Source organism: Stegostoma tigrinum, chromosome 17 (genome assembly GCF_030684315.1).
Source record: "Stegostoma tigrinum isolate sSteTig4 chromosome 17, sSteTig4.hap1, whole genome shotgun sequence".
Lineage (NCBI taxonomy): Eukaryota > Metazoa > Chordata > Chondrichthyes > Orectolobiformes > Stegostomatidae > Stegostoma > Stegostoma tigrinum.
In genome coordinates this window covers 62,471,192-62,498,270 of record NC_081370.1, presented here as the reverse complement: position 1 = coordinate 62,498,270, position 27,079 = coordinate 62,471,192, and the positions used below count along the sequence as shown (strand labels likewise).

General features: G+C 41.8%; 1 protein-coding gene across 2 annotated transcripts in view; it reads right to left on the bottom strand.

Moving 5' to 3' along the window:
• Positions 1–27,079, bottom strand: part of ano1a (anoctamin 1, calcium activated chloride channel a) — a 208,274-nt gene that overhangs the window by 58,247 nt on the left and 122,948 nt on the right. For both annotated transcript variants that reach the window (XM_059652199.1, XM_048545941.2), the window contains 5 exons: positions 8,875–8,957; positions 8,741–8,752; positions 7,169–7,243; positions 6,398–6,475; positions 1,104–1,178 (listed from right to left, as the gene is read on the bottom strand). In XM_059652199.1, coding sequence (XP_059508182.1) covers positions 1,104–1,178; positions 6,398–6,475; positions 7,169–7,243; positions 8,741–8,752; positions 8,875–8,957 — 323 coding nt within the window. The remainder of the gene's footprint in view (positions 1–1,103; positions 1,179–6,397; positions 6,476–7,168; positions 7,244–8,740; positions 8,753–8,874; positions 8,958–27,079) is intronic.

Genomic DNA, 27,079 nt, shown 5'->3' with positions numbered 1-27,079 from the left:
TTCCTTTGGACTATTGACTGGAGTGTCCTAGTTATTCGGTTGGTTCCATTTGGACTGTTTAAATTGTAAGCTACAAACTGTGCAATGGTTATAACAAAAATAGCATTAAGAGAACACATGGACCATATACCATGTAAGAAAGTATTTGATTAATGCAGTCTCAGCCCTACAATAACCTAACTTGCTTTTTACCAAATCCTGTTCCATTCTGGATGTTCATAATCATTTTTGGCTCCGTTACCAAGCAGATTCTTTCATTTAATCACTCATTTATTCTTCATATCTGTTTTTAATTTTGCTTAAACTGATTTCCTAAAGTTCTATTCTATAGCCTCACTCTCCAGTTCTGATCTCAAATATTATTAACAGATGACAGCATAAAAAAGGTTCTCAATGAGGTATTTCCAAGTCATTCCAAATTGTTGTGGTTTTCTAACATTTTCTTGATGCTCATTCTTATTAGCCCGGGAATCAGTTTTGATTCCCATCTTTGTACTCGTGTGCGCTTTTAACAGCAGAATTAGAATGAAGAAATGTCCAACTTAAGTATCGCAATGCTACACTAAGGTTTTAAAAAGTATTTAGTGCTGCAGCTGTGAGTTGTAGCTTAAGCCATTTAAATTAAAATGGAGGGCTCAGGTCGTGTGACCAAGAGAGCATTCTCACTGGTGAAAGAGCCAGTTACTGAAGGATACAGCTTTAAGATATTTGTCAACATGATCATTTTTGGAAGCTAAAGGAGCTGAATGTTTGAGCAGTGAGCCATGCTGATCTGGAGGAATAGCAGTGAAGGCAGATTCAAGAGCAACTTTCTAAAGGAAACTGAACAATATTTGAAAGGGAAAGAATGCCCAGCAACTGGGAAAGAACAAGGGAACAGGATTAATTGGATAGTTCTGAAAAGAGAGCCAAATTAAAAAGTACAATAGACCAAATGGCCTCCAGTTGTGCTGTTTAACATTTTTTAAACCAACTCAGTTCATAGCTAAGTTTGTAAATGTGCATAATGTTATAAGGTCTCATAATAAATCAATGTTATCTAAAATAATGTTATCTAAAATACAGAAGAACAAGGCTCATAAAATATCTACTGGCATTCATACCATAAATAGAACAGCGACGAAATTGGTGATGTAAGCAGGGGTACGGTCCCTCCAAGTCAGTTTCTCCTTTTCAGTCTAAATTGAAAGCAGAGCCAGTAAAAAAACAGTTAATTCCTCAAGCCTGTCTTTCGACTCAAAAAAATGCTGGGAGCTTTAGTTCAAAAATTAGTCCTGATTGGAATTGTGAAGTCTAACAGATTTCACCTCAATATTATTGAATTAATGCAGAATGTCAATACATTTGACTCCTGGATCAAAAGTCAATAGTCATTCTGCTCAATTGTTTGATCTACGCTTGAATGTATTCTCCTACTCACTGACAATGCCAATTGGCAAACCCATACTCCTGTGTTTTAATAACACTTTCTTTTAACTGTAATATTCCGAACTGCTTCTTAAAATGTCAAGGATCCAACAGGTCACATAGAATCTGCAGCACAGAGACAAGTTAGCTAGTCTGTGCTGGATTTCACGTTTTGCAGGAGTCTTCTCTCTCCTGCTTCATCCCACCCCCTACCTGCTTATCTTTCTATCCAAAAATTTCATTTCATCATGATCTGTGTTTTAGTTTGCTGCACCACTATTACAGGAGTCTGATGCTCAATACTCTGAAATGAAAGCTGACATATTAGCTATCATGAAGCCTTGCTTAAAAAAACTTCACTTCTACACCAACATATTCTTTCAATGCTAACAGAAATCTTTCAAAGTCCTATCTGCACCACGAAAGAACACTGTCAGATGTCAGAGATCTTCAGTACAATGAAAGTCTGTAATATTTCTGGTGGAATGGTTGCAAAAAGCAATTACTACTTAGATTTATGTCAGCTAAGTATTGTTTTTGCCAAGAGATTTTTAAAAAAAATGTTCTTGCGCAATGGATAAGAAAACATCTGAAAACCTTCACCTTCATCAGGGTGAAGCTACATTGACACTCAATCAGCGAGGCACCAGGTATGCAACACATCCACCAGGCCTCTAGCAGTGGTTTCTCTCTCTTCTGTAAATTCATTGCCCGAACACCTGGAGAGATTTACTTGCCCCTCCCAACTACTGGCAAAAAACATCTAACAGGTGGGGATAAACTTCTACATGAACTTTGGAGTTCCCTCTTCTTTCTCCTTTCTCATCCTTCCAACCTGGAACTGCCTGAGCGATCAAACTGCTTGTAAAGCAAGAGAAATTGCTAGAAAACCTCAACAGGTCTGCTAGCATCTATGAAGAGAAATCAGAGTTAACGTTTTGGGTCCAGCGACATGAAACGCTAACCGATTTGTCTCCACAGATGCTGCTCAACCTGCTGAGCTTTTCCAGCTTTTTCATTTGTTTCCGATTTACAGCATCTGCAGTCCTTTTGGTTTCTGCTTGTAGTGCATCCAGCCTTGGATGCACTATGTTCCTTCAGCTGAATGTTACCTTCCAGTTGTGGATGATTAACTTTGGGCTCAGCCATTCCTGTCCAAATCTGACTGCCAGCAAACGCATTACCCTGCTGGTCTTTCTGCCCAGAACGTAATACCAGCTGCAGGACAAGTCAACCAGCTCCTGTACGCTTCATTTTTACAAAATTAAGAACCAAAAGAACTGTGGATGCTGTAAATCAGGAACAAAAACAAAGTTTCTGGAAAAGCACAGCAGGTCTGGCAGCATCTGTGGAAGAGGAAAAAAAAACTTAGAGTTCTGTGGAAGGGTCACCGGACCCAAAGCGTTAACTCTTTTTCTCCTCCACAGATACCGCCAGGCCTGCTGAGCCTTTCCAGCAACTGTGTTTATAAAATGATATTAGATTACTATCGAAAATGCAAATGCATTGCGCTTCTTACAAGGCCTGTATTTGCCCCAAAAATACAAGCACAGAATTCAAAATTAGATGCAGACTTCTCTTCCAACAATTTAAGTTCCAAAGTTCTTTTGCAAATCTTTATTTTGGAATATACAAACGATGAAATTAATTTAGAAAAAAAGGACTGTTACAAGGGTAAAATTTGAACCATCAACCGATAATCACATGAACTAATGGCCATCTATTCTTGGTACATTTGAGAAGTTGAGAGCAGTTTGGAAAGATGGAGAACGGGATGTTATGAATTGTTTTATGCCATTCACACTGAAAACTAAAATAATGGCAGGAATAGCTGCCTGTCTATACAGTGTAGCTTTTCTTTGTCTCGTTGATTCAAAAAGATAGCCTTAAATTGCAGAAGTTGAGTCAGTGAATGGTAGCTCAGATAAAGAAATTGAGAATAGAAGGTTGTATTATATTAATTTTTTTTGTGTTTAATTCACTGAGAGCGAGTGTTGCTGGTTGGGTGAACACATTCTCCAAACTTAATTACCTTGCAGAAGGTAGTAATGAGCTTCTTTGAAGAAATTCTGTAGTTCTTTAGGTACTGTGGCAGCCATTGCTGCTAGGATCCAATACTCCAACATTCCAACATTCCAACCTCAGCGACAACGAAGAAACTTGTGATAGTTGTGTACCAAGATGGTGAGTTGTTTGGCCAGAAACCTACAGGTGGTGAAATCTGATGGGATGTGTCTGAAATGCACAAGACCTGATGTAACTAGATGGTGGGCATTGGTTATAGGTCAGCTAAGGAATATGTGGATGAGAACAGAATTGGGTGGATATTTGTCACCCATTTACAAGTTACATAGTGGAAGGGTTCTTGCTGTGTATTAACAGTGTCCCTGCCTGAGTCAGGAGGCTGGGCTCAAGTTCCACCTGCTCCAGAGGTGTATCACAACATCTGAACTTTTTGATTGGAAAATATCTATAACTAGGTGTTGCTGATTATTAAACTTTGTCCAAATATTTTAACACCAGGTGTTTAACAGTCAAAGCCTTGCGCTTTGAGGTAGTAGAGGTCACTGGTTTGGATGATGAGGTCAAAAGTGAATTTCTGCAATGCGTCTTGTAGATTGTATGCACTGAGATACGGCTGAGCATCAATGGTAGAGGGAATGGATGTTTGTCAATGTGGTGGCTGCTTTTTCCTGGCTTCTTTAATATTGTTGGAGCTGCATCCATCCAGGTGTGTGGAGTGTGTTCCATCACACTCCTGATTTGTGCCTGAAATTTGCTTTAGCCATTTTTTTTTGCTTTTAAAAACATGCAACACGCTTCATATTCTCACCATTCTGTAAAGACATTTCTCCTGAATACCCTACTCAATTTAGTTAGTTTGCTCAAAATTCTTCCACCTCAGGCAAGCCAAAGTTAATCAATGTCAACTGAAAAAAAAATCCTACAAACATTTGATTGCTCATTAGTGCTAACTTTTCGAGCAAGCCACTCCAGACTGTTTGATCCTGATACAATGCAATGTCCAAGTTTCAGAATTCCTCTGTAATCTCTTTAGAACATTCTCCAGTGCCCACATACAACTGTTTAGAATATTGAGACCATAGGATTTTACAACTGTCCAAGTATGCTATGGTCAAGATTCCACACGAGTCTAACATAACTTCCCTATTGTCCTTCCTGAATGAATTCCAGCATTGTCAGTCTTTATGGTCTTATTGAACAGTCCCGTTTGAGATTCGTACATCTGTACGAAACACTAGTGCGGCCTCGTTTGGAATATTGCATGCAGTTCTGGTCGCCCCATTACAGGAAGGATGTGGAAGCATTGGAAAAGCTGCAGAGGAGATTTACCAGGATGTTGCCTGGTCTGGAGCGCAGGCCCTATGAAGAAAGGCTGAGGGACTTGGGTCTGTTCTCATTGGAGAGAAGGAGGCGGCTAAGAGGGGATTTAATAGAGACATACAAGATGATCAGAGGATTAGATAGGATGGACAGTGAGAGTCTTTTTCCGAGGTTGATGACTTCAGCTTGTACATGGGGGCATAGCTACAAATTGAGGGGTGATAGATTTAAGACAGATGTCAGAGGCAGGTTCTTTACTCAGAGAGTGGTAAGAGCATGGAACGCCCTGCCTGCCAATGTAGTTAACACCGCCGCTTTAGGGGCATTTAAACAGTCCTTGGATAAGCATATGGATGATGACGGGATGGTGTAGGGGGAGGGGCTTAGATTAGTTCACAGTTTGTTGCAACATCGAGGCCCGAAGGGCCCGTTCTGCGCTGTATTGTTCGACGTTCTATGTAATCTCATTCACCATGCCTTGCTTAGATTCTTATCTAGACAGTATTTAGCTACTTCATTCTTCAGTCCAAAATATCCTGTACATCCTTTCACTTTTCCTGATATGAATTTAAAAAGGTCAATTGTCAATTTACATAAGTGCTGGCAGAAAGAGATATAAAGATGGTGTCAGTGCTTCGTACTAATGTCCAAAGACAAGTTACCCCTCTTTCTGATGAGTCTGAAGTATGAATATCAAGTTACAATAGCAAATTACATGATCAAGTGAAGCCACTTTGCAAGTCTGGTACTTTAGGATTTCAGAAAAAAAAAAGAGCGATTGCTATTACATCATTTGTTTTAATTTATGGGGCACCCATGTTGTCGCACTTTCCATTAGACACAGTACTCGCAGGGCATCAGTATTACTTAGTGGTCTTACCAAGTAGGTGCAAATTCAAACTTTTTGATATGACCAATGCATGATATTTATCAACTGCAAAGATCAAAATGAGGAGTTTAGAAATGGTAAACCCCCTACAATACATGAAGCTACTACTAGTCAAGCATCACAAAACACATCACATGGTGCACAAAGGTCACTAATAACATGCACAGTGGCAACCAAACCAAGGTGACTGGGAACAAAATCAAATTTTAAAAAAAGGTGTCCACATAATTACTCACATGCACAGCCACTCTAAATACACTGTATTACCAACTATCAGATACATTAGATACAATGTGAAAAAGCTTTGGGAAAGTATAGCTTGTTGAGAAAGACTGGCACTTCAAATAGGATCATACACCTTCAAAATTTAGATTGTTTTTGGTTTAAATGTGTCACTAGCTTATTTATGGTGCAGTCATTTCATCTTAATTAATGAAGTTGATTATGAATGGGACCTTCACGGTGGGCCAGAGAGATAAGCCAAACCAATGACCAATGGTGGATGTTGATAATCCTAAAAGGCAGCACTTTAAAACCGTGCACCTAAACAAGGAAAACTAATTTCTAGTCTATTTCCTGACAGTGAACCAAACCTGCAATAGTTATTTGCTGTAATTGTATTGTGGTATGGGGTTGTAATAGCAACTGACATTAGACATATACTTTGTTTTGAAGTAAATAAGCTTGGCCCCATGTCTTTCTGAACAAACTTAGGGAAGAAAAAAAGAATAAGCAGTTTTATTTTTCAACTTGTACCAATTTCACCCCGGCCATGGCAGACCAAACTCTGTTTTTCCATTTGTTTGGCTGTTCTTCCACTGGTTCCGATGACTTCTGAGGTCAGGCAGAGAAAAGGACCACATAGGAAGTGTTAAATTCAATCATACAGCATTATCACAGACTACAATGGGATCCACTACAAAGTTATTTAACTCAAGGATTCTCTTTGAGGAGAATGAAAAGGGATAAACTTTCCTTGTGGGCTCAATGTGGTGAAATCTATTTTAAAAATGGAGTTTTAGCATCAAACCCTTTCAGGGCTTGTTAATAATGTGCCAGATTAACAGTGAAACTCCATCCACTTTCATCTGACAACATACCATTATCCTAGACTCAGAAAGGCCCCCTAATCTAATAAGAATAGATGTTTCTCCTTTATTTAACCAGTCTTTGACAAGACAAGACAAGACATCTCCCAGTAAGGACAATAGGTAGCCTCCATCTCCTATTGGGTTGTGCTTCCAACTGTGCGACAAGACGGCTCAATACACTGGATGGAATTCATATTCTAACCTTAGACGTAAACAGGCAACGTTATATTGAATTATATTAAACAACTCTGGAATATCAAGCTTTTTAATAAAGGCACTTAATGATTAAATATACAGTAATTTTACTTGGAAAAGTATGCAAATCAATTGAAGTTGCATACACAAAAACTTTGACATTTTCCAAGCAGACCTTCATAGAACCATTTTACCCAGTCTAAAGTCAAAATGCAAGGCTCATTCATTAAGAAGTTCATACCTCTTCCTTCTTTTGGAGTTCCTGCTTAAGAACCTTACTCAGAACCCTGGCCTCATATTCAGGTCGTGGATGATCCTGTGTGTTTCCAAAGAGACAGAAATAAAGATCTTGGCATTTATAAATTAAAAGAGAAAGCAATTGAAAATATAGCTATTTGTCTTCCTGCACTCTTTCCAGCCACTGAATCATTTCTAGAACAACTCCTTATTTTATCAGGAACAAAAACAGAAGTTGCCGGAGAGGAAAGGTCACGAGACCCAGAATGTTAACTCCGTTTTCTCTCCACAAATGCAGCCAGACCTGCTGAGCTTTTCCAGCAACTTTTGTTTCTAATTTCCAGCATCCACAATTCTTGTGTTTTATTTTATTGCATGATCTACTACAATCATTGGAGACCCAAATCATTTTGGGATGATCTAGCAAAAAATTGCTTCTTTTATTAAATTTCAACTTAAAAAGTGTCTTTATTGACCATGTCAAGGAACAAGGGATGATTCATGGTTTACATAAACGGAAGCTGCAACATTTTCTGAAAGCTCCCCAAAAGGTGGATAACATCCATTGTTCTCGGATAGAGTCTGAGCCACTCCTTTTGGTTTGATAATGTATAAAGCATTTGCCTCTATTCTACTGTCAATCAACACTTACTGAAAGTTCCAGTCCAGTTTTTTTTTTGCCTTTTCCTAACTGAAAAAAAAACTGAAGCGTCTCTTTGCTTGCAGTAATTTCTTTGATCTGAGGCTATTAACACGCTATTGAGGGACGAGTAAATCAAACTCTAGTCATGGGCCAGATGCCAAGTTCATAATTAGGATTGTGATATTACTAGAAGAGAAAGGGAGACAATCCTTGCTCAGGTTCTGGGGAAAAGCTCACTTTGCGGGAGGTTTTATTCCACTATTGCTGACCTGTTATCGTCAGGGCAGGCACCCAACTGGACATTGCAGGGGATGACACACAGGAAATGAAAGCTCCCCAAATTCCCATCCCACTGGTTACTGCTTCACCCTAAATACTCACCTCATCATTTCAGTTATTTTCAACCAGCGAGGTTACGTTATTTCCCACCCACGGGGCAGGCAGGTCTTAAAACCAGACCTCCAGGCCGAGAGGCAGAGTCAGTACCACTACACCTGACCTTTTAAGCACTTTCTCTCCACTGCAGAGTGGGATGTCTAAATGCTGCTACTTTCATGCTTGGTTAAAAATGAAGCAAAGGGCAAATCATAAACCATTATCACCAGAGTCCTAGCTTCTAAAGTAACCTAACGTTGCTGCACTACAGTTTGTCGTCATCATTGAAATCCCAAGTTACCCAAGTGAAATAACTGAGTGGGCAACATGAAAAATCCTTCAGTCTGGAAGGCAAAAGATCCCAACATTAAAATAATTCTTATCGACTACCAAAATTACCACTTCTTTCCTACAACACAACCCGTAGGAAGAGCAGCAAAAGCACTAAAGATTCAAAACACATTAGATTCCTCCCCAGCCCAAACAAGAACTACTTAGAAGCATAACTAGGCAAAGCTTGTAAAAGGCATACAGTATTTAATTTTAAAAAGTTCCAACCTTTAATCGTTCCTTCAAGCCGTCAGCAACAGAAGAAGAAACAAGTGTTATTAAACTGTAAAAAACAGTGATAAAAAGATAGTTTATTTAATATGAGTTTAAAAATCTTTAGAAAACAAATTTTTAAGGCTAACCTCATCTTCTTCAAACCCAGAGAGATCCCATTTGGAGATGAGCCTCATTTGGCATCTTTTCCAGTGTTCCATAAACATGGCAGCTGGAAGCAAAAGTGTCCTCTATTAAAATACCGCTTCTCTCATAAGTTAAAAACAATAGATTGTTTAATAAATTGAAAAAGGTTTTTTGCTCATAAAAATTTAAAATAAATTCAGTTCTCTCTAAACCTGTTTTACTGCAGGTTTTTCCAGTGACAAGCTAGAAAAACTGAAGAGTTTCTCAGACCAGTTTAATGGCATTCAAATCATTTTTGGATAAAGGAATTAAACATGTTAGAAGCATAACTGAATATATTCAGATGAAGTCAGAAGCTGCTGCTTATGGTCCTCTTTGAAACTCAGTTCCCAGCCACCATCCCCTATAGCTGCTCTACAAAAACATCTGATGCTGAACCAGACTTGGCACCAGTTTTGAAACAAGATGAGCTTCAGACCCCACACCTTCATTACCACAGATTGCAGGATTTCAGGATATGGAAGTAGAAAATCTCTGCACCAGCCACAGCACCGCCAAGAATGTAAAATTATTTCCATCATTCCAAAAATTACATGCAATTGGAAATATCTTGATCAGGATGTCAAGATATCGCAAGTTTCTACTCTTCATGTTTTCAGGTTTTTTGCAAAGATACCAGTCATCCAGCTGTTTTCTCTTAGGACTTCAACACTTGCCAGTACATCAGAACAAAGGTCTGAAATGCGAGAGTGTCCCCAAACTCAACCAGAGATGCCGAGTGGATGATTCATCTCAGCCTCCTCTGAAAGCACCAGAGGCCAGTCTTTAGCCAATTTGATTCACACCACACACTAAGAAATGGCTGAAGGAATTAGATACTGCAAAGGCTTTGATCGTGACCACATTCTAGCAACGATATTGAAGGCTCGTGCTCCAGAGCCTACACCTTCCCCAGCCAAGCTGTTCCAGTACAGCTACAAACACCAGTATCTGACTATGTGGAAAAATATCCAGGTATGTAACCATTTCCCCTTGTCATTCAGTAGCATTACCTCTGAATTGCCCCATTAACATCCTGGAAATTCCTACCGACTAGAAACTGAATTGTGTTACCACATACACATTGTGACTACAGGAACAGATCAGAGGCTGAGAATCCAGTGGTGAGTAACTCACCTCTTGACTCTCTAAAGCCTGTCCACCATCTACAATGTAGAAGTTAAGTGCGATGGAATATTCCCCATTTGCCTAGATGAATGTAGCTCCAGCAATATGAAGGGGTATGTTGCCTTCAGGGAAACAGGTGACTTTGGACTGTAGTTCCTAAAAAGTCTCTGCTACAGATGGGTATCCCCAAGCTTGTCTGGATCTGTCATATGCTAATTCATGGAGAATGATTTTGTGATTAGTCAACAATACGACCATTGTTATATTATGCAATGACCAGGATGGTTGAAGACGAAAGATACATACTTCAGACTCAATTTTTCTTTAGGAATTCCTATATCCCTACACTTCAAATGATAAGTCCTGCAGCTATAAACAACAACTGGTCAAAACGTCTCTGTATAAAAAAGTGCACTCTTAATGTTTACATTCTTCATAAATAGTAGAGGCTCAACTTTTATAATGTTTAGCAATTGTTACATTATGCCAGTCAAGACTTTGACTAAGATCATCCATTAGAACTTTTTGTTTTGCTAACAGTCAATTACCTTATGTAAGCTAGACTTAACTTCTCTGTAACATGTAGACGAACCTCTTAGAGAAAAGCATTTGGAATACCTGAGGTGACATTCTATTTTTGACTACGCGACTGTAACAGAACCAAAGTAATATTATTGCCCTGGCTCCTACATAAAAAGCTATTCAACTATTGAGCAAACTATCTTTCCATTGAACATTTTGCAGTTCAGTCTTCAGTATTAACTTTTAATTTTTCTTTCCTTATTTATTTCAGGAGAACAAGGTGTTACTAGGAAGGGCAGTATTTGCTGCCCATCCCTAACTGCCCTTGAGCTGAATGGATTATTAAGCCATTTCAGAGGGCAGTTAAGAGTAAATAACATTGTTTTGCTTACAGAGTCTGGCCTGAGAGAGAGACTCCAGATTTTCACATTTCCTCTGTAAAAAGGACGAGTGAACCAGATGGATTTTCACAACAATCAATGTTATTGGTAGCCATGACAACAAGACTAGTTTCTAATTTCAGTTTTATGACACCCCATTCCGCTGCAGGTCTTGAATCGTGGATAAATGCACCCACACTTGCAGGCTGAATGGGGACAGCAAAGCGGTGATGGGTGGATGGCCACAGTGGGAGACTTGCCAGTGGAGGAGCATGCTGACTACTCGTCATATTCTGCAGTTTTTCCTCCTGATTCCATAAAGTCTGCGGTCCACCATTTATAAAAACACAAGAGGGCTCCAACTGCATTCTGGGAGGTTGGCATCATTCGGGATGGAGCAGCCCACTTAAATTAAAACTCAATCTACCAAATTAAACCAGCGCATCCTTATTGTCTGGGCTGGAGAGTGTGTCAATGAAGTAGGGACTGGTCACACTGGAGTTGCTTTTCCTTTTAAAAGGAGAGAAGATTGAAAGGACACATGATTGAGATGTATCAAATTATGGAGGGGCACTATAGGACAGACAGGAAGAAACCTTGCCCCTTGGTAGCTGGACCAATGACCAGGAGACACAGATTGAGGGTGAAGGGCAGTAGGTTTAGAGGGGGGGGGGCAAGGGGAAGAATTCTCACCCCAAGAGGCTGATGGGAATCTTGAATTCATTGCCTGTAAAAAGGATGGCAGAAGCAGAAACCCTCATTCATGTATTTAGACATATGCATTGACATCGCAACTGCACAAGGCTATGGGCCAAATGCTGGAAAGTGAGATTAGTATAATTAGATAGTTATTTTTGACCAGCACAGATGTGAGGGGCTGAAGGGTCTTTTCTGTGCTGCAGATCTGAATTTTTCCTTGGTAACTCACCAAGGTGTCTTCAACAGCACTTTGTAAACCCATGAGGTCTTGTACTTATCTAGCCAGTAGATATATTTGGACATGAAATGCGGACATCCCAAATTGCCCAGAGGGTAGTTAAGGATCAACCATGTCACTGTGGGTCTGGAGTCACATGTCACAAAGTTTCCTTCCCTAAAGAGCAATCCGGTACAAGTGACAACGGTTTCATGCTCATCTTAGTCTTTGAATACCAGTGTTTTATAAATTAAATCCAAGTTCCACCCATCTGCTGCGGTGGGATTCAAACCCTAAGCAATACCTGGTCTCCGAATTCCTAATTTAGTAATACTACCACTAGGCCATTGCATCCACTGGTATTGGAGTTACAGTTTCTGCAGCTACACCCACTCACTGTCTGATACCTATTCCCTTTCAACAGACATACATTTGAACAAACAAAGAAAACCGGGTAGGAGCCTTCCCAAATTTGCAATCTTGGCTGTGTAGAACAAATGTGAGCAGACACATTGGAACAGCTCAACCCACAAGTCACACACCACTGAGACCTGGCACGATTGTCATCCCTTGGTGTCACAGAACATAGAACAGTACAGGCCCTTTGGCCCACAATGTTGTGCTGACCTATTATCCTAAGATCAAACTACCCTGCATACCAGATCTAACCAGAGTTTTATAGAGTTGCAGCAAAACCTCATGGCTCTTAAACTCAATTTATCCTGCTAATGAAAGCCAACATACCATATGCCTTCTTTACAACCCTATCAACTTGGGTAGCAACTTAGAGATCTATGGATGTGGACCCCAAGATCTCTGTTCCTGCCATTAACCCTGCATTCTTCATTTCATTCAAATTCAACCTTCCAAAATGAATCACTTCACACTTTTCTGGGTTGAATTCCATCTGCCATTTCTTTGCCCAGCCTTGCATCCTGTCAATGCCTGTTGCAATTTACAACAGCCCTCCATGCTGTCCACAACTCCACCAACCTTTGTGTCATCGGCAAACTTACTAACCCACCCTTCCACTTCCTCATACAAGTCATTTATAAATGATCACAAAGAGCAGAGGTCCCAGAACAGATCCCTGAGCTCCAGGCTGAATACTTTCCATCAACTGCTACCCTCTGTCTTCTCTTGGACAGCCAGCTAATTTTGTAACTAGACAGCCAAATTTCCCTGAATCCCATACCTCCATATTTTCTGAATGAACTTACCATGGGGAACCTTATGAAGTGCCTTACTAAAATCCACATACACCACATCCACTGCTCTACCTTCATCAATGGGTCTAAAATCCTGGAGCTCCCTCCAAACAGCATTGTGGGTGAACATACACCAGATGGGCCACAGCAGACCAACACAGCTCACCACCAGCTTTTCAAAAAGATATTAGGATGGACAATAAACTTTGGCCCTGCCAAAGCTCAACATGCAAGAAAAAAAAATTAAAAGTTTGTTCCCACAGAATCTTAGACCAGCAACATTGATTTCTGTTTTCTTACTGATCTCTACTGATTCAGAACGGGGTCTGTTTTCAGGGTTGTAGGAAATTGTCTCATCTCTTTTCTCCACGTGCCACTCAATGCTACTGTGGTCAGTATTACAATGTCACTGACTTGGCAAATATAAAGCACACATACATAATTCATGTTTTTAGTTTTGACACAGCTGGATTAAGAGGATTTATATATCTACAGGTGTTGAGAAGATCTGTATTCAATGCTGATTCGAAAGAGATGCAGCTTCTTTACTTTCGGTCAAATTGAAAGTCATCCTAGTCATCAGTAGTCATCCTAAACTATTCTTGGTTTACTTTCTAAAAATAATCCAGATTAAATATATCTTGATAGAATGAATAAGCTCTCCCCAGCAGTCTATTCTGATGGATCTTCCCAGATAATTTGCTCCCAGTCCCAGAACCTCACTGATTTATCAAATGTGGAGAGTCACACTGGGTTCGGAGATTAAATTAGCATTACCGTTGGGGCTACAGGCTCTCAACAAGTTCATTTAATTTATTTGTTTATTTCAACTGTTAGCATATACTGTCCAACTTTACCTTTTAATCTCAACTCAAGCAGTTGGAAAGTTAAAGTTGCCACAGTCCTATCAGACCATATGGCTGCTCTTTGATTAGAGTTTGGCGGTTTAACCCGATGGTCACCATGCCCCAGGCAAGGGGAGAGGTCAAGGAGGAGACACTTTCATGGTGACCTCAACCACTGTGGCAATTGAAGCCATATTGTTAGCATCACACACTAACCACTCAGCCAACTTTGGATTGTCTTCTACCCTACTTCCCAAAGGGATTCTACAAATACATCAAGATCAAAATAGGCTAACTAGGGAGCGGGTGCGCGAGCGAGAGAGAGAGAAGGGCCCCTTAAAGATCAGCAAGGCTACCTGAGTGTGGAATTGGAGATGGGGAAGACACTAAACAAGCATCCTGCGTGTTTGCTGTGGAGAAGGATCTGGAACATGGAGAATTCAGGGAAATAAAGTAACAACCTCTTAAAATGTCTACATCACAGGTGGTACTGCTGAATATCCTAAAACACAAAGGTGGATAAATCCCCAGGACCTGATCAGGCATACCCTAGACCTCTGTGGGAAACTTGGGAAGAGATCACTGGCCCTCTTGCTAAGATATTTGTAACATCAATAGCCACAGGTGAGGTGTCAGAAGGCTAAAGCTTGACTAATGTGGTGCCACTATTTAAGAAAGGTGGTAAGGTAAAGCTAGGGAACAACAGACCGACGAGCCTGAAATTGGTAGTGGGCAAGTTGTTGGAGGGACAGGATTTACATGTATTTGGAAAGGCAATGACTGATTAGTCAAAGTCAATATGGCTAAGTGTGTGGGAAATCAAGTCTAAATTGATTGTGTTTTTTGAAGTTGTAACAAGGAGGCTTGATGAAGGCAGCGCAGTGGGTGTGATCTATATGGACTTGAGTAAGGCATTAGACAAGGTTCCTCACGGTAGACTGGCTAGCAAGGTTAAATCACACGGCTAGTAGGAAGAACCAGCCATTTGGATACGAAACTGGCTCAAAAGATAGAAGACAGAGGGTGGTGGTGGACGGTTGCTTCTCAGACTGGAGGCCTGTGACTGGTGGTGTGCCACAAGGGTCAGTGTTAGATCCACTGATTTTTGTCATTTATCCTAATCAGTTTTATATGTGAACATGGGAGGTAATGGTTAGTAACTTTACAGACACCAAAATTGGAGGTGTATTGGACAGTGAAGACTACCTCAGAGTACAACAAGACCATGATCGTGTTGGGCGAATTGGCAGAGTGGCAGATGGAGTTCAACTCATAAATGTGAAGTGCTACATTTCGGAAAGGCAAATCAGGGCAGGATTTACACACTTAAATGGTAAGGTCCTGGGGAGTGTTGCTGAATGAAGAGACCTCAAAGTGCAGGTTCATAGTTCCTTGAAAGTGGAGTCACAAGTCAACAGGATAGTGAAGTCCACATTTGGTGCGCTTGCTTTTACTGGTCAGTGTTCCAAACACACATCACCCTCTGCGTGAACAAGTTACCCCTCAAGTCCATTTTAAAATCTTTCCCTTTTCACCTTAAATCTACGTCCTCCAGTTTTGGACTCCCCCACACCAGGGAAAAAAGAACTTGTCTATTTACCCTATCCATGCCCCTCAATTTTATAAGCTTCTATAAAAGGTTACCCCTCAGCCTCTGAAGCTCTAGGGAAAACAGTCTTAGCCTATTCAGCCTCTCCCAAACCTCAAAGCATCCAATCCCAGCAACATCCTTGTTAATCTTTTCTGCACCTTTCAAGCTTAACAACTTCCTTTCTATAGGTGCGTGACCAGAATTATATGCGGTGTTCTAAACGTGGCCTCACCAATGTCTCTTACAGCCACAACATAACACCTCAACTCCGACTCTCAAATGTAGTGACCAATGAAGTCAAGTGTGCCAAACACCACCTCTATTACCCTCTCTACCTGCGACTCCACTTTCAAGCAACTATGAACTTATAACCAAAGGTCTCCGTTTGGCAACTCTCCCCAGGGGTCCACCATTAACTGTACAAGTCCTGCCCTGGTTTGCCTTGCCAAAAAGCAATACCTCACATTTATTTAAATTAAACTCCATCTATAACTCTTCAATCTATTGGCCCATCCTGTTATAATCCCATTGTATGGAGATAATCATCTTCACTCTCCACTCCATCTACTTTGGTCTAGTGCTACAGACTACACTTGTGATGATGGAAATACTTCTCTGAAATAAGAAAAATATGTTAATAGATCAGGGTGATATTGGTTATATTATGGACAAGGAATCCAGAGAAATAAATTTTTGATCCAGAAAATATGATTGAATGCCATCTTTGTAATTTACAAATTTGAAATACCAGTTTAAAACCAAAAGGAATTCAAAAAAGATTGTATCAATGAAGCTGAGGTAGTAGGAACTACAGATGAAGAATCTGAGATAACATGGTTTAGAGTTGGATGAACACAGCAGGCCAAGCAGCAGAGGAACAGGAGGGCTGACATTTTGGGCCTAGACCCCTAAGCCTGAAACATCAGTTTTCCTGCTCCTCTGATGCTGCGTGCCCTGTTATGTTCACCTAGCTCCGCACCTTGCTATCAACGAAGCTACTGGACTAGTCCACAATTGTAGCAGCCAGGTCAAAAGGCAGCTGGCCATTCCTGCTTGTTTCTGGTACACCTGTCAGGTCAACATGGCTGACTTTCAACTACCAAATTACTCTATTATATCAAACATCATTTCACAGTAAAGGCTCACCACCACATCCCACCTTCCCAAAAAGATGGGAGAAAAAGACCATGAACATGCCCCATGAAATAAGACAGATTTGGATAAATGTTCCTTGAAAGCAATCTGTCTTAAATTGGAGGCAGAGAGGGGCAAGAGTTCTCTCGCTGCTATCAACTCCACTGTACTGGGTGGAAGGAGAAAACAACATCCAGCATAAAAGGCCTCAAAATGTGGGAGCAGAAGGCCGCTCAGCCCATCAAGTCTGAGATTCAGGGCTGACCTGGCCATTTGTAGCCATGTTCTTCAGACACGTAAAGAAGAAAACAAGACCATTCTGTCCACACAGATCAACAAAGATCCGACTTCACTGATCCTATGTTCCAGCTCCTGGCCCACAGTCCTGGAGGCTATGGAAAAACAAAAGACTATCTAAATACTGCTGAAATGGTACCAGAATTTCTGACTCAAAATACTGTTTTCTTACCTCCTGGAGAGAAAACTGTCCTGATATTGCAAGAGATTATACACATGCCAAGATTGCTAACGTCCAATGTTCAAAATTTGGGACCAATGGTGAGATGACTACCAGCCAGAATGCTGGCTGCACTGAGCACAAGAACCTTAGATAATAAAATGAGAGGCTGGATGAACACAGCAGGCCCAGCAGCATCTCAGGAGCACAAAAGCTGACGTTTCGGGCCTAGACCCATCATCAGAGAGGGGGATGGGGTGAGGGTTCTGGAATAAATAGGGAGAAAGGGGGAGGCGGACTGAAGATGGAGCGAAAAGAAGATAGGTGGAGAGGAGAGTATAGGTGGGGAGGTAGGGAGGAGATAGGTCAGTCCAGGGAAGATGCGCAGGTCAAGGAGGTGGGATAAGGTTAGTAGGTAGGAGATGGAGGTGAGGCTTGGGGAGGGAGGAAGGGATGGGTGAGAGGAAGAACAGGTTAGGGAAGCAGAGACAGGTTGGACTGGTTTTGGGATGCAATGGGTGGAGGGGAAGAGCTGGGCTGGTTGTGTGGTGCAGTGGGGGGAGGGGATGAACTGGGCTGGTTTTGGGATGCAGTGGGGTAAGGGGAGATTTTGAAGCTGGTGAAGTCCACATTGATACCATTGGGCTGCAGGGTTCCCAAGCGGAATGTGAGTTGCTGTTCCTGCAACCTTCGGGTGGCATCATTGTGGCACTGCAGGAGGCCCATGATGGACATGCCACCCGAAGGTTGCAGGAACAGCAACTCATATTCCGCTTGGGAACCGTGCAGCCCAATGGTATCAATGTAGACTTCACCAGCTTCAAAATCTCCCCTTACCCCACCGCATCCTAAAACCAGCCCAGTTCGTCCCCTCCCCCTACCGCATCACACAACCAGCCCAGCTCTTCCCCTCCACCCACTGCATCCCAAAACCAGTCCAACCTGTCTCTGCCTCCCTAACCTGTTCTTCCTCTCACCCATCCCTTCCTCCCACCCCAAGCCGCACCTCCATCTCCTACCTACTAACCTCATCCCACCTCCTTGACCTGTCCATCTTCCCTGGACTGACCTATCCCCTCCCTACCTCCCCACCTATCTTCTTTTCTCTCCATCTTCGGTCTGCCTCCCCCTCTCTCCCTATTTATTCCAGAACCCTCACCCCATCCCCCTCTCTGATGAAGGGTCCAGGCCCGAAACGTCAGCTTTTGTGCTCCCGAGATGCTGCTGGGCCTGCTGTGTTCATCCAGCCTCACATTTTATTATCTTGGATTCTCCAGCATCTGCAGTTCCCATTATCACTCACAAGAACCTTAGCTGTGGGTCTTGGAGCCTTGTTGATATTGATGGCAGTACAATTGGTTTAAAAAGATCAGAAGCAGCTTTGTAAAAACAAAATGGGGAATACAAAAATTATATTTGGCAAATAAACAAATGTCACTTTGGAATCTCCAGAATGCAAAGACTCAATCTGTAGTTCCAAGATAAGTTTAGATAAATCCACAGCCAGAGAGGGAGGTCAGATAACTTGTTGCTGAAGAAAATTAATTATATTTCACATCCTTCAGTGGAGACAGAGAACCACTCCTAAGCATCTGATCTGCCAGAGAGATTTAAACTCATGTGCACCGACCTACACAGGAAACAGCTCTGAGAGGGCGAAGGAGTGGAAAAGGAAACATGAACTGTGGAACATAAAGATGCGAAGAGTAAAGGAGATCATTTCTGACAAGTGTTTTATTTAATTTCACTATCGCACCAACTAATTGTTTTAAGAAACATCCTTCTCATTGAAGTTGATGGTTCCTGTCAGGAGTTATATAGCTGCTCTATGTAAAAGCAGCTATTATTTCTGCTCTATGTAAAAGCAGCTAACACACACACACACACATATATATATATATATATACACACACACACACACAATGGCTTCCCCCAATGAATGATGTTCCTTTAGATACACTAAAGGGACAGTTACTTTTTTTAAGCAAAATGGGAATCCCACAACAAACTGTACTGCAACCAGGTACCAGGTGCACTCCACTGAGAGAAGGAGCATGATACATCATTCAACAATGTTTGGACACAGATGTTCTTCTACATATGCCAAATAGCTGGGCAAGTGCACAGGGGAGCAGGAAGAGAAATCCATAGAGTAAGAACGAGGCTAGCCTAGACAAGCAAAACTAGCACAACAAGAATGTCTGCACAAAATATTTTTCTTCCACAGCATCTGGTCAATTATACAACAGCTTTAGATTTTTCTTCCCTTCTGTTAATTTATTTTAAACAGAAATGACACTGGCTCATTCACGATCAATAGGGCTCACGTTTACCAGAATCTCATCTGTCCAAAATGACTCAATAATACACATTTAGATTTCATATATACCTCAAAAACTCAGATGTTTTCATTGCCTTGTGTACGTGATTGGTATAACCTTATAGGGCAAAGTCAATGGAATGTTCCCTGACTAAAGAGAAAGGAAGTCAATTCAGTTCAATGGTCTGGAAATTACTTTTCATTTTTACACATCAAGTCAGATGACATGGAGGATTTTTAAAAACAAAAATCAAAAATGAAATGATCTAGATTGCACTGTCTTTCCAAGGTAATGGATGCAGATTCAGGAGCATTCTTCACCAGAAACATAGCTAAGTCCTGAACTGTAAACCATTTACAAACCAATAGGAGAGTGCAATGTGGCACTGACTGTTATATTAGGACCCAGGAAGTGACCAGTGCAATCTTGTAGATATAGGTCTTTAGCAAATGCTAAACAGATTGGGACTCTACTCGAGTTCTGAAGGAGGTGATCTCATTGAAACACATCAGATTCTTAAATAGTTTAACAAGGTAAATGTTGAGATGATGTTTCCCCTCATGGGAGAGTCTAGAACCACAGAGAGTATAGTCTCAGAATAATGGGGACCAATTTAAGACCAGCATGAGGAGGAATCTCTGAGGGTCGAGCGTCTTTAGAACCTCTTGTCTCGGAGCTGTGGGGGCACAGCTCTTGTGTATATTTAAGACTAAGAAAGGTTCTTGCTCAGTTGGAGAACCAGGAATTAGGGGAAAAAAGTGCAGGAACGTGGATGTGAGGAATGTCAAGTTAGCCACGATCCTATTGAATGGCAGAGCAGGCTTGAAAGGGCTGAATGGCCTAGTCCTGCTCCTATTTCTGACACTTTTAAAAGTGTATTCACTGTACAACCTACATGTGGGGCAAACATTTTTAATGTAAATACCTTCCACCAGTTGAAAAGCAGCCAAAATGACAGTTGGTCTAAATCAATCTTTTTTTAAAAAGGTAAACTGCACGACCTCAACTGCTTTATTCCTCTAAGAGTTACATTAGCTTTGAGGATTGGGCATCAGTAAAATAATTTCTTGCCAATGGAGTAATACCTGAGACTACCATTTGCTGATACTAGAACAGCATCGTACAATACAAACACTGGGGTTGAACCATGAGTGGATATGGTGACAAAAACCATTCTATTGTAGTTTCTCCAGCTAATGAATAAACACATTTTCTTGGTACATTTACTGATGTTACCAGTAAACAAAGCTGTCAACACAATGAAAAACTTATTCCATTTCTCACTTTACCATTTTATCAACATTAAAGTCCATATATTTCAGAAAAGATTTGCAGGGATGTTGCCAAGTTAGAGGGTTTGAGCTACATGGAGAGGCTGGATAGGCAGGGGCTATTTTTCCTGGAGGGCCTGAGTGCAAGGGGTGACCTTACAGAGCTTTATAAATTCAGGAGTGGCATGGATAGGGTAAATAGACAAGGACTTCTCCCCAGGATAACAAAGTGGGGAGCTGAATGAACACAGCAGGCCAAGCAGCATCTCAGGAGCACAAAAGCTGACGTTTCGGGCCTAGACCCTTCATCAGGCTCTAGGCCCAAAACATCAGCTTTTGTGCTCCTGAGATGCTGCTGGGCCTGCTGTGTTCATTCAGCTTCACACTTTGTTATCTTGGATTCTCCAGCATCTGCAGTTCCCATTATTTCTGACTTCCCCCCAAGATGTGGCTTTGGGGGAAATGTGGGGCGGGGGGGAAGAGCGCGAGAGCGAGCGCGAGAGCGCCCAAAACTGGAGGCCGCAGGTTTAAGTTGGGGTGGGGGAAGATGTAAAGTGACCTAAGAGACAATGTTTTCAGAAGGTGGTGTGTATGGAATGAGCTGCCAGAGGCTGGTAAAGTTACAACAACATTTAAAAAGGGTACAAGAAGAGGAAGAATTTACAGGGATATGGGCCAAATGCTGGTGAATGGAACTAGATTAATTTAGAATATCTGGTTGGCCAGGACAAGTTGGACTGATCGTTCTGTTTCCATGCTGTATGTCTCTATGATCCTATATGCACAGAGTGAAAAACATTTAACAGCACATGCGTAATACTGTCTGGCTAACATTATAGTTACTAACCTAAAATAATTAGCTTCTTCATTTGTTCACCTAGATAACCACACAAACAACAGCATATGCACCACCTAACACTTCCTTAGATTAGAGGGCTTTCATCCACACGGATTTCAAATGGACTCAAGTCCTAGCGTCATGAAACCATGATTATTCAAAATAATGCAGGTGCTGGGGAGCTGTAATAAAATGTGAAAACACTGGAGAAATTCAGGTCTGGCAGTATCAGTGGCGTGCGAAACTGAGTCAAAGTTTCATTTCAATATGACTTCTTCATAGCAGACTAAATATTAACTCATTCTCTCTCCATAGATGCTGCTAGACCTGCTGAGTTTCTCCAGCAGTTTGATTTTATTTCATGAAGCAAGTATCGATTGTTGCAAAAAGTCCAGATGGTGCAAACATCCTTTTGGCAAAGGAACTTGCTGTCATTAGATGGTCTGGCCTCCACGTAACTACAGCCCAGATGTTTTGGTGTCCTTTGAAAGGAGGGGTTCACTGAGTTAAAAGGGTGGTTAAAGTGTGAAATATCACCAGCAAGCTGAGCATGCCAAATATTGAATAATTGATGGTGAAAATAAAAAAAAATTTAAATCTCAAACGCACATCTTTAATTTTTGCACTAAATGTTTACACTGGAGGGGGTGCAGAAGAAATTCATCAGGATGTTGCCTATGATGCATTTCTGCCATGGAGAGTGGCTGCATAAGCTTGGAGCACAGGAGATTAAGGGGGGACTCAAGCAAGGTGTACAAGATTATGAAAGGCATGGGAAGGGAGGATAGAAAGCAGCTGTTTCCCCCTTAGTTGAAAGCTCAAAAACAGGGGGACATTAATTTAAGGTGAAAGGCAGGAGGGTTGGAGGGCAGGATTTGAAAATAAATATTTTCATCCAGGTGGTAAGAATTTGGAATGCACAGGCTAAAAGACTAATCAAGCAGGGAAACCTCACCTTTTAAAAGCACTTGGTGTCATAACAGTTAAGACTATGGGCTATGCGCAGGAAATTGACACCAATGTAGATTTAAGAGGTTTTGTTGCACAGATTTGACAGACTGAAGGGCTCTTCTGTTCGTTATGGTTTTATGATTCTAAGCATGCTGTAAAAACATTAGATTGCAGCTCAACTACAGGACACCACCATGCCCTTTTTTAGCCTTTAAAAAGTAATTAGCTTTTGTTTCCTTCTGTCATTAGTACCAACACTTAAGAGGAGTACTTTGTGACTGTAAAGACATGGTGTTGGCCCAAGAGAAGGCAAAGACAGGATACAAAGTTATATTGATTTTCTGGAGATTCACTTTCTAAACAAAATGATCCAATTCTTTTGGCTACATAGTTATACACAACAAAAACAAGAGGGATTTCAATTCAGAGATAATGGGAACTGCAGATGCTGGAGATTCCAAGATAATAAAATGTGAGGCTGGATGAACACAGCAGGCCAAGCAGCATCCTCTCTGATGAAGGGTCTAGGCCCGAAACGTCAGCTTTTGTGCTCCTGAGATGCTGCTTGGCCTGCTGTGTTCATCCAGCCTCACATTTTATTATCTAGGGATTTCAATTCAAACAAGTTCAACATTACATGGCCTCAGGCTCCTTTTTCTGAGGGTGCTGGCGAGCTGATCAAGATTGCCCACAAACACAGTAACACTACTTTTATTTCATCCTTTTCCATTGAGGTCCAACACAGAAAATGACACATTTTATGAAACTCTGTGGAACATGGTCTTGGTGCTTACACCGACATCTGGAAAGGAAGATTTGATCACTACTCCTAGGGCAAAGCACACATCAGTTAAAATATCATCATACAATACGCTCTCCTCAACAGGCAGATAGTACAGCAGATACAATTGTGTCTGAACAGTTCAGGCCACGTCTTTTGCTTGGGTGTAGGGGTCAGCTATGGAAATAAGAGATGATGGGCAGTCGGCCAAGACACGATACTGGTGATGTGGGGGATGGCGAAATATCTTGGAAATGTTTTTGATTACCTTTGGGAATCAGGGAATATTTACATGAAATTAATTTCTCCCAGGAGAGTCAATAGGTGGTTCAAGTCCCTGACAGGTTTGATTGTTTCCACAGGCCACGCACAGTGTGTTTTATTTTATCTTCTTTACCATGATGCTGAAAGAATTCCACGTACCAACAGATATATTGTTGCTATTGAATTCAAATACTGCTCTGAGCACGAATAGTGAAACTTTTCATAGATTCCCCAGTGTAGAAACAGGCCCTTCGGCCTAACAAGTCCACACTGACCCTTGTAGCATCCCACCCAGACCCATTCCCCTATAACCCACACACCCCTGAACACTACAGGCAATTTAGCATAGGCAATCCACCTAGCCTGCACATCTTTGGACTGTGGGAGGAAACCGGAGCACCCGGAGGAAACCCACGCAGACATGGGGAGAATGTGCAAACTCCGCACAGACAGTCACCTGAGGCTGGAATCGAACCTGGGTCCCTTGTGCTGTGAGGCTGCAGTGCTAACCACTGAGCCACCGTGCCGCCCCAGTGGGTACTGGATAGAGACTATGGCCAGTCAATGAAGAGAAAGTTTTGGTCACATATCCTCCTGTGTGCAAAATTGCTTAACACAACCAGATAAAACTAATTTTGTAAATTTCTGATTTCCCTTGGAGACAATAATTCACTGTTGAAGAACTACACTGCATTGCAATTCGGATTAAACAATAAATGTACATGATTGGAGCACATTTTCCAACAGGGAGTAATTCACCTCCTGACTCCCCAAAAGCCTGTCCACCATCTACAAGGCACAAGTCAGGAATGTGATGGAATACTCCCCGCTTGCCTGGATGGGTGTAGCCCCAACAACACAATCAGCTTGACACCATTCAGGACAAAGCAACCTCTGCTTGATTGGCCACATCCACAAACATTGGCTCCCTGCACCACTGAAACTTGATAGCAGCAGTGTGCACCATCTACAAGATGCACTACAGAAATTTACCAAGACTTCTTAGCCCAACACCTTTCAAACCCACAGCCACTTTCAGCTGGAAGGACACAGGGAGCAGATACTTGGAAACACCACCGTATGCAAGTTCCTTTCCAAGTCACTCACTGTCCTGACTTGGAGATGGATCACTCACCCAGTAACAGCAAAGGACTAAACGCCTTCTCTACCAGTTCTGCAATCCCCCTGCGCTACAATCATTGCAGTGTTTGGGGAAACAGCTCACCTTGGAGCGCAGGCCATATGAAGAAAGGCTGAGGGACATGGGTCTGTTCTCATTGGAGAGGAGGCGGCTAAGGGGATTTAATAGAGACATACAAGATGATCAGAGGATTAGATAGGATGGACAATGAGTCTTTTTCTGAGGATGATGACATCAGCTTGTACAAGGGGGCATAGCTACAAATTGAGGGGTGATAGATTTAAGACAGATGTCAGAGGCAGGTTCTTTACTCAGAGTGGTAAGGACGTGGAATGCCCTGCCTGCCAATGTAGTTAACTCAGCCACATTCGGGGCATTTAAACAGTCCTTGGATAAGCATATGGATAATGATGGGATAGTGTCAGGGGAGGGGCTTAGATTAGTTCACAGGTCAGTGCAACATCGAGGGCCGAAGGGCCTGTTCTGCGCTGTATTGTTCTATGTTCTGTGTTCAACTTCAAGCAATTTAGGATGGGAAGCAAACACTGGCCCAGCCTAAGATGCCCGCTCCTTCAAAGCAAATGCGAGCCCTGCAGAAGATTAACTTGCAATGTATCTTTCTCTTTTGTCAGTTTGTTTGCAGGTTTCTACATTAATAAATAACAGTGGGTGTTGTCAATACATTATTACTTTTCTAGCAAGCTCTTGCTCATTACAACTGTGGGCACAACAAATGAACAGAGTGGATTAGAATTTACAAACGTACGTCATGAAAACAAACATGAAACAAGTAACTTTTTGGTAATCAAAAAGCCAAGAAAATGCAGCTTAAAAAATTTTTTCCTGAAAATAGAATCCCTATAGCGTGGAAACAGGCTATTCAGCCCAATGAGTCCACACCAGGGTGTTGCTGGCTAGGGAGCCTTCATTTCACATCTTAATTGCCCACAGAGTGGTTAAGAGTCAAACATAGTGCTGTGCGTCTGGAGCCATATGTAGGCCAGACCAGGCAAGGATGGCAGGTTCCTTCCCAAAAGGACATTGATGAACTAGATGGGTTTTTCTAACAATCAACAATGGATTCATAGTCATCACCTGATTCTCAATTCCAGATATTTATTGAATTCAAACTCCACCACCTGCTATGGCAGGATTCAAGCTCAGATCCCCAAAAAATTATCTGGGTCTCTGGGTTAACAGTTCAGCAATAATACCACTAGGCCATCGCCGACCATCCAAAGAGCTTCCCTGCATTTCCCACAGCTAGTGCACCTCACCTACACATCCCTGGGAATTTAGCATGTCCAACTGACCTAACCTATACAACTCTGGGCTGGGGGAGGAAACTGGAGCACCCAAAGGAAACCCACACAGACACGGGGAGAATGTGCAAACCCCACACAGATAAACAGTTGCCTGAGGCAAAATTGAACCAGGCCCCCAGCACTAAGAGGCAGCGGTGCTAGCCACATGCTGCCCAGATACTCATGTTTAAGAAAAAAAATCATCCAACAGACAAGTTTTCCTGTTTGAGCATATAATCCTCTCTCAAAAATCAAAAAGGATCCAAAATGGATCAGTAAGCAAATTAAAAATGAGGTAAACAAACTTCTTATAGAAACTTCTACACTCAAAGGTTGTGAATCTGTGGAATTCCCTTCCCAGTGAGGTAGTTGAGGCTTCCTCATGGAATGCTTTCAAAAAGCTAAGATGGCTAAGTGTTTGAACAGCAAAGGAATTAATGGTCATGGCGAGAGAGCGGGTAAGTGCAGCCGAGTCCGCAAAAAGATCAGCCATGATCATATTGAATGGCAAAGCAGACTTAACAGGGCAGGCAGCCTACTCCTGCTCCTGGTCCCTGCAGGGAGAAAGGAGAGGTTTATCAGAATGAATACAAGGGCCTGCAGAAGCAAGATATACCACAAGACAAAACAGAAGCAAATTCAGACCTGGACCAAGTCGAGCTGCTAAGATTGACAGAAGTTCTGCATCCTGTAAACAACAAAAAATGCTGGAGATTTGAAACAAAAATAAGTGCTAGAGGATGCCAGCCTGGCAGTGTCTGTGCAGACAGAAACAGCGAATGCTTTGAGTCTGAGATTCTTCTTCGGAACTGAAGTAGCGGAAAAGAGATGGATGTTGAAATGTTGATTGGGTTACAAAAAGGGAATACACACTAGGACAATACTAAGAGCCTAGGGAATGAGAGATGAAAGCGAGTGGTCACAGTTGTATAGAAGGGACAAAGTGTTGGTCCAAAGACAAGGTCAATAGCTGAAATTCAACTGGATTCACCATATAAACAATGACAAGCTGCAGGATTCCTAGCCTCTGATCTGATCGAGTAACTCACCTCCTGATTCCCCGAAGTCTGTCCACCATCTACAAGGTACAAGCCAGGATTATGATGGAATACTCCT